The sequence below is a fragment of the Humulus lupulus genome, chromosome 4, assembly GCF_963169125.1.
Source record: "Humulus lupulus chromosome 4, drHumLupu1.1, whole genome shotgun sequence".
NCBI classification, from domain to species: Eukaryota; Viridiplantae; Streptophyta; class Magnoliopsida; order Rosales; family Cannabaceae; genus Humulus; species Humulus lupulus.
This window is the reverse complement of record NC_084796.1, coordinates 73,542,775-73,556,807: the sequence shown is the minus strand read 5'-3', so window position 1 is coordinate 73,556,807 and position 14,033 is coordinate 73,542,775. Positions and strand designations below refer to the sequence as shown.

General features: G+C 41.0%; 2 protein-coding genes across 2 annotated transcripts; one reads left to right on the top strand and one right to left on the bottom strand.

Moving 5' to 3' along the window:
* The first annotated feature begins 7,071 nt into the window (after positions 1-7,071).
* Positions 7,072-9,663, top strand: LOC133830559 (malate dehydrogenase, chloroplastic). The gene is made up of 2 exons (XM_062260544.1): positions 7,072-7,380; positions 8,115-9,663. Exon 2 carries the CDS (start codon positions 8,123-8,125, stop codon positions 9,362-9,364), a length of 1,242 nt encoding a protein of 413 aa, XP_062116528.1. The 5' UTR covers positions 7,072-7,380; positions 8,115-8,122; the 3' UTR covers positions 9,365-9,663.
* A 384-nt stretch (positions 9,664-10,047) lies between these two features.
* Positions 10,048-12,975, bottom strand: LOC133830558 (pentatricopeptide repeat-containing protein At3g47530). Its single transcript, XM_062260543.1, has one exon. It carries the CDS (start codon positions 12,743-12,745, stop codon positions 10,823-10,825), a length of 1,923 nt encoding a protein of 640 aa, XP_062116527.1. The 5' UTR covers positions 12,746-12,975; the 3' UTR covers positions 10,048-10,822.
* Positions 12,976-14,033: the final 1,058 nt, after the last annotated feature.

The window sequence follows — 14,033 nt, the reverse complement described above, 5'->3', positions numbered from 1 at the left end:
GACGCCACGAAGTCGAATCTAATCGCGCAGTGAAATCGATGCCCTTCAGGCGTTATCAAAATCACTCCAGCTCCAACGTGATGCTCGTTAGAAGAGTCATCCGTGAACAACTTCCATGAGGGAGTTTGGCTTTGAGGTTCAGGCTCTTCAGGCTTTCTGGCTGATCGTTGTCTGGAAGCCCAGTGAGTTCTGCGATGAAATTGGCCAGAGCTTGTCCTTTTATCGCTGCTCATGTCAAGTAAGAGATATTAAACTGCTCAAGTTCGACCGCCCATTTCAATAATCGCCCCGCGACTTCTGGCTTCTGCAGAATTTGCCATAAAGGTCGGTCAGTCAAAACTGTGATTGGGTGAGCTTGGAAGTATGGCCGCAACTTTCTGGATGCTAAGATCAAGCAATAGGATAATTTTTAAATAGGAGGATAACGCAGTTCCGCTCCTATTAGCCTTTTGCTTACATAATAGATGGCCTTCTGAACGCCCTCTTCCTCTCTTACTAAAACAGCACTAGTAGAATATTCCGTGATCGCCAAGTAGATGAACAAGGTTTCTTTATCAACCGGCTTCGATAGAATCGGTGGCTACAACATGTGAGTCTTTAAAGCTTGAAAAACCTGCTCGCACTCTCCCGTCCATTCGAACTTCTTGTTGTCTCTGAGTAGATTAAAGAATGGGATGCATTTGTCCATTGATTTGGAAATAAATCTACTGAGAGCAGCAAGTCTTCCGGTCAAGCTTTGAACATCCGTGATTTTTGTCGGCGATTTCATATCAACCAGGGCTTTGATCTTCTTGGGATTGGCCTCAATTCCTCGCGAGTTTACTATAAATCCCAAGAATATCCCTGATCCAACTCTAAAGGAACACTTGAGGGGATTCAACTTCATCTTATATTTATTCAATACATTGAAGCACTCTTGCAAGTCCCCTATATGTCCTTCTACCCTTTTCGACTTAACCAGCATGTCATCATCATATACCTCCATGTTTGTACCGATCAGCTCCTTGAACATGTGATTAACCAGTCGCTGGTAAGTCGCACCAGCATTTTTCAAACTGAAGGGCATTACTTTGTAATAGTAAAGACATGTATCGGTCCGAAAGCAAGTGTGATCCTTGTTAGGTGGATGCACTAATCTGATTGTACCCGGAGTAGGCATCCATGAATGAGAGGATCTTGTGCCCTGCAGTGGCATCGACCAGCTGGTCGATTCTAGGGAGTGGGAAACAATATTTAGGGCAAGCTTTATTAAGGTCTGTGAAATCCATGCACGTTCTCCACTTGCCATTCGGCTTGGGAACTAGTACAAGATTAGAGACCCATGATGGATAAAACGCTACCCTGATGAATCTGTTCTCCTTTAGCTTCTCGACTTCTTCCTTTAGAGCTTTTGATTTGTCTTTGTCGAGGAGCCTCCTTTTCTGTTGTACTGGTGGAAAACTCTTGTCTACGTTCAGGACATGGCTAATGACCGCAGGGTCTATTCTGACCATATCTTTATGCGACCAGGCGAAGACTTCCTGATTTTTCTTTAAAAATTCCACCAGTTCTTATTTCGTTGTTGTCTCTAAGTTTTTACCGACTTTCACAACCCTGGTCGGATCTGCTTCATCGAGTTGGACCTCTTCAAGGTCCTCGATGGGTCCTATCTCTTCATCAAAATCCCCAAAGCAAGGATCCAAATCTCTATCCTCACTTTGGGCAACACCCTATTTGGTGACACAATCACCTGATTGGGCTTGTACATCACTGGCCGTTTGCAACTCCTTTCTGGAAGTTTCCCTCGATCTGCCTTTCTTCGCCTTAGATATCGAGGCGTTGTAGCACTCCCTCGCTTCTCGCTGGTTTCCCAACACGTATCCTATTCCCGCGTCAGTTGGGAACTTCATTGCAAGGTGCCAGAATGAGGTGACAGCTCGTAGGTCGACCAGAATAGGCCTCCCAATTACAGCATTATACGCTGAAGGACAATCAACTACTACGAAAGTAATGAGTAATGTCCTATTTGCAGGCGCAGTTCCTGCTGTAACTGGGAGCCTAATCAACCTTGTCGGGGCAAGTCCTTTGCCAGAAAAACCATATATGGTTTGGTTGCACGGCTCCAGGTCCTTGACGGACAACTTCATCCTTTCTAGTGAAGACTTATACAAGATGTTGACTGAGCTTCCTGTGTCCACCAACACCCTCTTAACCATCATGTTGGAGATTTGGACGTCAACGACCAGCAGATTGGAGTGTGGGAATTGGACGTGCTGAGCATCGTCGTCAGAGAAGGTTATCAACTCCTCCTCTGTTCGAGCTTTCTTTGGTGCTCGATCCTCTACACTCATCATCTCGATGTCCTGGTCATGGTGTAAGGTCCGAGCATATCGCTCCCTTGCTTTCCCACTATCTCGTACAATATGTGGGCCGCCACAAATGGTGAGTAACATACCTGCCACAAGAGCTGGCTGTAAAGGTGGCAAGCATTGGCGTGCAGGCGCCGGCTCGTTGCCACCTTGAGCCTCTCGCTGAGACCCTCATGCGGCTCATACGTATCTCCTTAGGTGTCCTTGCCTGATCAGGAACTCAATCTCGTCCTTCAACTGGTTACACTCATTGGTGTCATGTCCGTAGTCGTTGTGAAAATGACAGAATTTTGTTGTATCTCTCTTGGAGATATCTTTCCTTATAGGCGCGAGTCGCTTATATGGGACATTAGAGTTGGTCGCCTGGTAGACCTCTACTCTACTCTCGACAAGGGTCGTATAGTTGGTGAATCTCGACTCATATCTATTGCCTTTGGGGCGTTTTATTTTAAGATGTTGACGTCTCATTGCGTGCCCTTTTTCCACCATTTTTGCCATTTCCGTTCCCGTTGGCTTTGCCATTGCCATTGGGTTTATCCGACCCGTTGGTGGCTTTGGCGGGATCTTCCTTTGGTCCCTTGTCTTTCGTTGGCGACTTCCCCTCGTTGGCGATCGCATATTCGAACTTGATGTATCGATCAACTCGATCTAGGAACTCCTGGGTACTCCTTACTCCATTCTTTCTCAGGCTGTTCCAGAGGGGAGAATGGCAACTAACCCCTGCAGTTAGGGCCATCATCTTTCCCTCGTCGCCCACTGTTTTGGCTCCAGCTGCTGCTCGCATGAAATGCTGGACATATTCCTTTAAGGGCTCTCCCTCCTTTTGGCGTATCTCGACCAGCTGGTTGGCCTCTGTGGGGTGTACGTGACCTGCGTAGAATTTTCCGTAAAATTCCTTCACGAACATTTCCCAGGATACTATACTAGCAGGAGGAAACTTAAAGAACCACTCTTGGGCAGTGTCAGATAGGGTGGTGGGGAAGATCCTGCAGCGGGCATCGTCCGACACCTTTTGAATATCCATTTGTATCTCAAACTTGTTCACATGAGATACGGGGTCCCCGTACCCATCAAAGTTCGGTAGTACTGGCATTTTGAACTTGTTGGGGGTCTCTGCCACAACAATCCTCTGCACAAATGGAGTGCCTCTCCTCTGGTCATACTCTATGTAGGATGTCCGGCTCCCAACCAGTTGCTGTATCGCTTAGTTCAGAGCATTAATTTGAGCCTGAACTGCGGCTGGGATCGCTCGGGAGACTGGTGCCAGAGGAGCGTACTCATCGTGCCTCTCGTGTCTGTTGTTGAGTACATCCCTCAAGTAATCGTCTCTGTGCCTTTGCTCGCTGCCACCTAGTCGATCGAAGACGTTATGCTGTCGGGGATGCCCCCCAACGTTATGGTTCTCATGCCTATTTTCTCTCGGTGGGGGGTTTCCATCTCCACCTCTTTCCTCATGCCTTCGACTAGCATTCCCCCTGCCAGAATCAGCCTCATTGTAGTCATGGCCATCCCTAAACTGCGGCCAACTATGGTGCGACCGGCTGGTCACGCTGTTTCCTCCTCTGGTTGGTATCTCTCGAGCGTCAAAGGGTGGCCTGCATTGGTCGGTGGGTCCCCGTGCATTATTATGCTGTGGGGGGCCCCTGACCGCAAAGCCTGACTCGTTGTGCCTTCTGTTTGCAGAAGGGCGCTGCCCCCTGCTCGGTGGATTTGGCTCATCGTTCCCTGGGCGCCTAGGGTTGCGGGGAGGCTGACCGGCCCTATTCTGCCTCTGGCGCTGGGGATTTCCACGACCAGCTTGAGAGGGTGATTGTTGCTCAGGATCCCGAATCGAGACATCATCCTGAGCAACAGGTGGCTGCTCCGACCTTTGAGGGCTTGCTGGCTGGAGCGGAGGACTTGGATTAGGGGCCCGTTGCGGTGGTGCACTTGGTGGCTGATCCGATTAAGAGGCTAGCGCAGCTTGCCCTTGGGCCAACTGAATGGCTGCTTCAAGAGCGACCGTGGCATCTGCCGACGATCCATTTCTGCCTACCGCTCATTCAGCTCCTAACGCTGACGTTCAATCTCTCTTTGCTGCAGCGCCAAGGTCTCTATTGCATTATCTTGATTGGCCCTCAGATTGGCCAACTCATCCTGCAATACCCCCAATGTTGCCCTCAGCGTCTCGGAATCCATTTCCTCCTCTTCAAAATCCAAGTGTGGTTCATTTTCAGCCACATTTGGAGGAGGAGGTTGAGATGGTGCAGCGCCAGTAGCCTGTCCAGCTCTCTTGGATGTCTTTGCCATTTGATCTTCTTAAATCTTTTTGATTAAGCTCTCAATGAAAGCACCAAATATTGACCCTTTATTTGGCCAATGACACGGAGTCAAAATAATGACAAAGAACAAAAAGGAAATCAGGTAGAGAATCAAATGGGAAGAAAGTGACACAAGTGATTTATAGGTTTTCAGTCCCAACTGCGTGGTAATAACCTACGTCTACTTAGTGTTCTTATTGATATTGGATCCTAATACTGTGATCAAAGAACTAGGGTTCTTGAGCTTCACAAGCCTTAGGAGTAATACAACCTTTCGTGGATAATTACACTATATTTTTCTCTTTGAATACAAAGATTAAAAATCTAAGAGTCAAAAGTCCCTTCCTTGAGCATTCTCATTCTTATATATAGGCTCAAGGAGGTTACATAGGCTGATGGGCTTTAATTATCCTTAATATCAGCATATCAAGGCAATAAAAAGAAAATATATTCAATGTAGTCATTACAAGATTGTGCATCTTAAAGGAAGTAAGCAAAAGCATGCGACCAGACTGGTCGCATCTAAACGTAAGATCTGATGAAGCAATAATCATCTGGTCGATAGGCGAACAGTGTCCCTTCACTTCAGAACTGCCACGTGCCAACCATGTGTAAGAAATTCTTGCCACGTCATCATGAGCCATTTTTGGGTAAACACATACTATCAATCCTTTCTCACAACATTATATAGATTTAGATAGAGGTAAAATAGATAATCAATGTCTAGAAATTAAAACACAGAACTCATCTGCTTCAAAAATTCTTGCGTTCGTGGAGAAGAGAGGCGACTAAGGGAACAAGGAACGTTGAAGCTTCAATGAAAAAAACGAGTTGCGGCTAATTCAGAGAATGAAGAAATAAGTTATGAGCGAAGATTTTCCTCTTATTCCTACCCATAATTTGGATAGATCCCAAAATCAGAAAATTCCACCTACCCATATACATATACATATATACATACACACATATACATAACTTTCACAATTTTGAATATATATATATATATTTATTTATAGGTATACTCTTAATGGTTACTTTAATATTAATCATTGGATTAAGATTAATGGTTCATATTTATAGTTTTTAATTAATATTTCTAAAAATAAATTTTGATTTTTTCAAATTTTTAGAAGAGTTACTAAATGAAAAACGTGTATTTATTATGAAAATATAATATTGCAAACATTTCATTTTACAAATGCATGTCAATTTCTAAATATAGGTAGTGTCTCTTATTGGTTGGAAACAACATTAATTATGACAAAAAACACTAAATACGAAATTAATGTAGAAAAAAAATATTTACCTATGTTGCCACATCATCAGAATTGTTAGTATCTATCTATGATTAGCAACATTAAAAAATCTTTTATATATATATATAAATACACGAGAAAATGAGAGAGAAATATGACCTTGTCCTTCCTACCAACAGAGATCGTCTCTTCTATGGCGCCAAGCAAGCGAGAAAGATTGGCACCAACTTTGACAGAGAATAGAGCGTCTACGATATCATTCTGTAAAAGCTACCCAAAATGAAAGAGCTGCTAGAGCATATTTTTATCACATTTTCTTCATATTTTAGAGAATTGAGTGATTTACATTTGCTGCTGTGAGTGCTCTTTAGGCAAAAAAAATTTACGTTCTGTTGTGGTATTTTTAAAATTATTTTATATGGATGCATGAATATATCATATATACTATATTTAAAATGAATAAATACAAAATTAATTCAATTATTAGTGAGAGCAAACAAGTTGAAAATAAGGGTGCACTTTTAATTATACTATATTCCTAATCCTACATCACCCATAGTCATCCTATTTGTAATTCATGAATTATCAATAGAGGCAATATTTAAAATGTCAAGAGTTCAGATTAAAAAAAAAAAAAAAAGTATGACAGAGGAATACTACTAAATTGGTAGCCAAAAGTAAAAACTAAATTTTCTATTAAATAAATTAAACAAAAATTTCTTATTACATCTCACCAATTATATTTAGATGATATTACATGACATGAGATGTGATGTGAGTCTAGGGAAAATAAGCCATAATCAATTGTTTTGATATTATTGGATATTTAATAAAATTGACACGATGTCATAAGGTTTGGTTTTCATGATCTTTAAATTAAAAAAAATGTAAATTTTATTCAATATAAATAGACATTAATCATTACATCACCCATGCAAATGGACTTTTCTTTAAAAAGAAAATTAGGAAATTCGAAAGCTATGGACTGTTCATAAAAATTGAAGAAACAAATATAATATAGTTTTGCAACTAAAAAAAAAGTAAAGAGCAGGAGGGTAGGTTGGTGGGTGGGATAATCAGAGCCGTTGAAAAGAAGAAAGAAGAAACGGCCAGGATTGGATGGGGAATATGGAAACAAGATTCGGTAGATTCTCGTTCTTCCCACCTGTTGTTTACATTTGCGGCGGTGGCTTAGACAGACTCAAGCGTAGTAGGAGTAAGGCTGTGTACGAAGTTGCGTAGATTTATCCCATGCGTACTGGCGGATTTTCCCACATAAAATACTCAACCCCAAACACGACTTAACCTCAAAACCAGATACTTATAATACTTACTCCCCAAGCCCAAACCGCATACCAAACGCAAACTCCTCAGCTCTCGCTCTTCCTCTCCAGCTCCAGCTCTCTTCTCTCGTTTTCTCCCTCTAAAGTCTAGATTTTTCCGTGTTCGGTTGCTGCCTCAGCTAGATCCTTCAAGGTTCGTTTTCGCCCTTTCATTTCTCATGATGCTTATTATTATTATTATTATTGAGTAAATGTTGAATTGGATGAAATTTGTGGATCTGTGGGATGAAATTGTGATTGTTTATGGTTTTGGATCTGGTAGATGTTTATTAGGACATATTCTGTTTCAGTTTCTTTTAGCTTTTTGGATATTTTGTCTGGTTTCATGGAGCTTTAACTCTGCGATTTTTTATTTGAAGAAGGAATTTTGTTGTCCTGTAATTTATCTTCAAATTCTTTATTATGCCTAAAAACTTTGGAATTCGAATCGTCATTGCAGTTTACTGTTACGTTTTCGATTTTCAAATTAATAAAATAAAAATTGAAATGTAATATAAGACATAATGAGATGAATCTGAAATGTCGTATAAAACTGATGTTTTCAATGAAAGGTAGTGATTTATTTTGTGTATAATATAAAAAAATGATTATTATGGTGATTGAGTGTTTGAGTTTTGGTTTTTGATTTATATATATTTATGTAAAAAAATATACACATATATGTATAGATTAAAATAGTTATTATTAGCTTAGTGATGGCAATAAATATATGTATGTATACATATTTCGCAATCGCAGGGAGAAGTTTTAAGTTGCCTTTATGAGTATTCTAGATGTATAATTATACTCCATAATTTAGGGGTGTTCAAGATGATAGATAAGATAAACCCTCGTTTTATCTGTTGTAATATAGTTCTTGTATTACAGAATCTAAGATGGCAGCAACATCAGCAGCAGCGACCTTGTCATTTGGCGCAACTGCTTCCCATGGCTCCAAAATGAGCTCACTTTCAAATTCGAAGCCTTGTGCTTTGAGGGTCAACGTGAAAAACTCACTTACGAGCTTTACTGGTCTCAAGGCAGCTGGATCCGTGAGGTGTGATTCAGAGTCATCATTCCTAGGAAGGGAAAGCAGTGCAGCTCTTCGAGTCTCTTTTGCTCTAAAACCTCTAAAGACATGCCAGAAGTCTCCTTATCACTTGCAGCCTCAAGCTTCTTATAAAGTAGCTATTCTTGGGGCTGCTGGGGGGATTGGTCAGCCATTGTCTCTTCTCGTTAAGATGTCCCCTTTGGTTTCCTCCCTGCACCTTTATGATATAGCAAATGTCAAAGGAGTTGCTGCTGATCTTAGTCACTGCAACACTCCCTCTCAAGTTACAGATTTCACTGGAAATGCTGAGTTAGCCAATTGTTTGAAAGGCGTAAATGTTGTTGTCATACCTGCTGGAGTTCCAAGAAAGCCCGGTATGACTCGTGATGACCTCTTTAACATCAACGCTGGTATAGTAAAGACCCTGATTGAGGCTGTTGCTGACAACTGCCCTGATGCTTTTATCCACGTTATCAGTAATCCAGTCAACTCCACCGTGCCAATTGCTGCAGAAATTCTGAAACAGAAGGGTGTGTATGATCCCAAAAAGCTTTTTGGTGTCTCCACCCTGGATGTTGTGAGAGCAAATACATTTGTTGCTCAGAAGAAGAACCTGAAATTGATTGATGTTGATGTCCCGGTTGTTGGGGGACATGCTGGTATCACTATTCTGCCACTGCTATCAAAGGCTAAACCATCAGTAAGCTTCACCGATGAAGAAATTCAAGAGCTAACTGTTAGAATTCAAAACGCTGGAACAGAAGTTGTAGAGGCTAAGGCAGGTGCAGGGTCTGCTACTTTGTCAATGGCATATGCAGCAGCTAGATTCGTTGAGTCATCTCTTCGAGCACTGGATGGAGATGGGGATGTGTATGAATGCGCCTATGTGCAATCAGATCTGACTGAGCTTCCATTCTTTGCATCAAGAATCAAGCTTGGAAGAGATGGTGTTGAAGCTTTAATACCATCAGACCTCCAAGGGTTGACAGAGTATGAACAAAAGGCTTTGGAAGCTCTTAAGCAAGAGTTGAAGGCCAGCATTGAGAAGGGCTTTGCATTTGCTCAGAAGCAAGCTGTCGCTGCATAAATTTCTAGTATCGGAAACTCTTATGGTGACCCATCTTTTCGAGAGAACAGTTTAAATAATAGTTGTGCGGTTTAAACGTTGCAACAGTACTTTCAATTTTGTAGAATTAAGTTCTCATATTCCCTATTCTATTTCAAAGAATTTCTGTTTTTGGACGAGATATCTCAAAGAACTTTGGTCAGACCTAGTGGACGTGCTTCGGTGTATCAGATCTTGAGATTGTATCTTTGGTGGAAAATGTCACAATTGGCATTTTGGAATAACATTTCTGGTGCATAATTTATGCTTGGAGATCCAAATTCTGTGTCACCTTCTGGTTGCAAATTAGATTGCACTGCCTGAATGCACTTTTATTGTGTACTGCATTTCATTTGGAAGTTTACTTGCCAAAACCAGAGAAACTCAATAAGTTATCAAAATCTAATGTGCCAGAATTTGTTTTAAATACTTTCCTTTTACTGAAAATTGTTTTTTATAGCAGCAAGATAAGCTCATTATTAACATTTGTAAGAAATCACATCAAAACAACATCATTAAATTCGTTAAAGATCACACCAAAGCACTCATCAATGTTAAATTTTGGCATACATAGAAGAAAAGATGGAATAAAAAATGTAGACGATAGGCCCCACAGGTAATTTCAATCTGCACTGGAAGCATACTGCAATTGCTTTCATAAGATATGCAACTTATTAGACAACAACAATTTCATTAAAAATTCTGATGATAACTATTACAACCACTTGTGTAGAGTTTACTACAAAAAAGACCAGTCTATAAGAGAAGAGAGTCAAAATAGTTTCCAGTCTCATCTCATACTTATTCAATATAGAATCCTAAAAATAACTTCGGATACATGTAAATCTAATAAGCTGTTGTCATGCGTCACATTCTAACTTGTAGTTTCTATTAAGATTTTGGTACTGCTTAATCATCCAAATAATAGATTTGCCTTTGGTGATATAACTGCCTTTCTTATATTCCTTCATACACTCAGCTTCGGCCGATGGTCAAATTTTTCTCTTTAAACAAATCAATATTCTATTTTACATCAAACATGAACTGTTATCAAAGGCTGGAGTCAACCAAACAAATCACCAAAATTGTAGGACCCAATAACCAATCAGTGACCTTGATTGTAGAAGAATTCTTTGATGGGTATAGTTAAACTAATCAACACTCCTAAAATTTAGATCAGAAGGGAGATTAGAGCCAGCTTTAAGGAATTAACCCCTCACATCTGGAACCCAACATCAGAATACTATCAAGTACCAGACAGTAATTGTCAATGGCTAAGCAGCCATCCACGGTTCTAAGTTGAAACCCCGTTCTCTGTTATGATATGCATACACCTTCTTGACATTGATCCAGAGAACAAACCAACTGAATTCAGCTAGTCAAATTCATTTGGATACAGCATCTCCATTTTTCAGTGTTCTCTTGAAACTTTGAATGCTCCTACCAATAGTCATTGCAAGAGCAATGTCCGTCTCGAAAATGGTGAAACCGGGTGCGGTCTCTGACAATCACCTCTCTGTTATAAACGCCTGAGAGAATCTTAGCAAAGTTGTGGCAATCAACACAAGTCCGTAGATTTTTTGCCACCCTGATCGTTGTTCCAGGAGGAGTTGAGAGAACCCCAAAAGCAATGGCTAATTTTTCACTGTGATAAGTGAGGGCACATTGTTTTTCCTTTTCTCCCAGATTGTGCAATTCAGATGATATCTCAACTACATAACCAGCAATCTTCAGCTGACTGTTGATCTCATCCAACATCTCATAGATTTTGCTCTTTTGTGGAAGCGAAACATCGTTGGCTACAAATTCATATAACATTCCTTTCACTTCAATTGTGCTACATCCTGGTGTAGTTTGTATTGCTTTATCCTTGAGAAACTTCCTCACTTCTGCTACCTTGTCCCACTTGCCAGCCGAAGAATAGATATTCAACAACAGAACATAATCTCCAGCTTCTTGAGCCTTGAGTTCAATCAGATGGCCAACAACTTGTTCACCAAGGTTAACGTGGCCATGAATTTTACAAGCCCCAAGTAAGGTCCTCCATATTTCCGGATCCGGCTTAATATTCATTGACACTATAATCTGATACGCCTTATCAAGCAGACCAGCACGGCCTAATAGATCCACCAAGCAGCCATAGTGACGGATGTTAGGTGATATCCCAAACTCTTTGCTCATTTGATCAAAAAACATCATTCCTTCATCAACAAATCCGCAATGACTACAAGCTGATAGAACGCCAGTAAAAGTCTGAGGATCAGGTGGAACACGCATCCTCACCATCTCTTTAAACGCATCTATAGCTTCTTTGCCATGTCCATTTATCGCAAAACCTGAAATCATGGCACTCCATGAAACCACGTTTTTATTACGGATTCCCTTGAAAACTTCATAAGCCTTTTCCAAACATCCACATTTTGAATACATTGATATAAGAGAATTCCGCAAATTAGTACCACCATAACCATGTTCTTCTATGTAAGCATGCACACGTTCACCGAACTCCAGTGCATTCAAGTTGGCGCAGGCTTGGAGCATAAGCAAACAAGTAACCTCGTCCGGATCACATCCATATTCTTCACCCCGCATAACATCAAACAAAGCCAAACCATCCCGGGTCCGTTTATTACGCAGATAGCAAGAAATCAACACATTCCAAGCAACCGTATCTCTGTGAGGCATTTCATCGAACACTCTACGCGCTTCACAGAATCTCCCAGAGCTAGAATATAAGTCCATCAAAGTTGTTAGCAAAAGGCTATCTAATTGATGCCCATCTCTTAAAATCCTCGTGTGTACCTGAATCCCACCTGAAATCGACGAGACTCTAATACAAGACTTGAGGGCAAACGACGACGACAATGGGTCCGCATTAAGGCCTCGCCTTCTCATATCTCTATACACATAAAACCCATCCTCAGGCGAATCACTCGTGGAGAAAGCCCTGATCATAACATTATAATGAAGAACACAGGGTCTCGAAATCTCAGAGAAAACCAGCCGCGAGTAGTTCAAATCACGAAATGGCGAGAGAGCAGAGCGAGCCAAGAACTCGAGGGAAATGGCATGGTCTCGAACGAGAGATGTACGGATTATATGAGCGTGGATTTGGAGCAGAAGGGTCTTGCAAGAGCATGATTTAATGATAGAAATCAAGAGCTCTCTTGGGCTTTCATCAGTGCGTGGAAGCGATGTCGTTTTGATAGTTGGTTGGTCGTACTTGATGGATTTTAATGTGTTATCGAGTGGAAAATCTTGTGGTTGCCGGAGTTGGGCGATGGTGGCGGCGGAATGGATAAGCGAAATGGATTGGAGATGGGGAAGGAGATTGGGCAGAGAGGATGATGCATTCTTTTTCATGCTTAATAATAAGCCAAAATAAACAAATTTTGATTAATTATGGATTCTTGCCGCCCAATTTCTCTCTCTATATTTATATTGAGATTTAAATCTATTTTGGAATGCGTTTTCTTTGATTATATTTGATCTCTTTTCAAAATATATTTTTTTTTCTTATTTTTTATCATTTGATATTCATATTATGCACTTTTCTTTCATAAGTAATATTTTTTTTGGAAGGACTTTTTAAGTAATAATTAAATTATGTAATTTGTCAAAAAAAAATGTAAATATGAAAGTTACTTTACACTTTTTCATCTTCAATTTTTATTCTTTAGACTTTGCAACACTTAAGTCCTGAAAATTGATTTTGTATAAGTTAGGTCTCAATCTTTTCATATCGTATCATTTAGGTCCTTAAATACTATTTTTGTTTCTTTTTTTCTTTTGTTATCCTCGTTTTGTCCTAAAACACGTGACACGACATAATGGGTATGGGGGCTCTCACGTTGAGATTAAAGGCCCAGCCTAAGTTCAATGGATAGGGAGGACGAGAGGCCTAGTGGCCCAAACGTCATTGAGCCCAAGACTGTTTAGTGGGCGCCACCAAAATGAGGGAATCAGGACCCGGGTTCCGATTCCATGGCATCATCAGCGATGCGAATAAGGGTGAGGCTCAACCGTCTGAATGGATTGAGACATCGGTAAATAAACCCGAGATCTTGAAAACAAACTGGGGTCCTAGTAAACAAACTGGGACATTATTAAATGAATCCAGACCTGGCACCCGGGTTGGCAGGATTGAACTTCCCTAACTCTGATACATTCCCGAGAAACATGGATTTTGGTCTCCCTAACTAACCTGCGGAAGAGGTTACATACAGAATGTACGCTGATACTGGGGGGAATAGTACTGCCACTACTCTGACGGATCCTGTCCCCAGGATCTCCTTAGAAGCCCACGCGAACCAAACTAAAGTTGTGTACTGTTGTCAGTTGTACTGCGTGGCCATGCTCAAGTCGGCCCAATGGGCCCTGATTAAAGTGTATTATTAAAGTTCTTTGTATTAAGACTCTATTAGCGAGTGAACCTGATTATACCTTTATTGGCCCTGGATTAGTCCGGCCCAAGTCCATTACACCCAATTACCTATAAATAGGACCATTGTGCACTGTAGAGGGGATCGACAAATTTTCTCTTGTAAGCAATTACTCTGCTCAAACTTGCAGAAAACCCCATTGCTAAAGCTCTCTAAGCTCTAATACAATAGACTCGTGGACTAAGGCTCTTTAACGCCCCAACCACGTA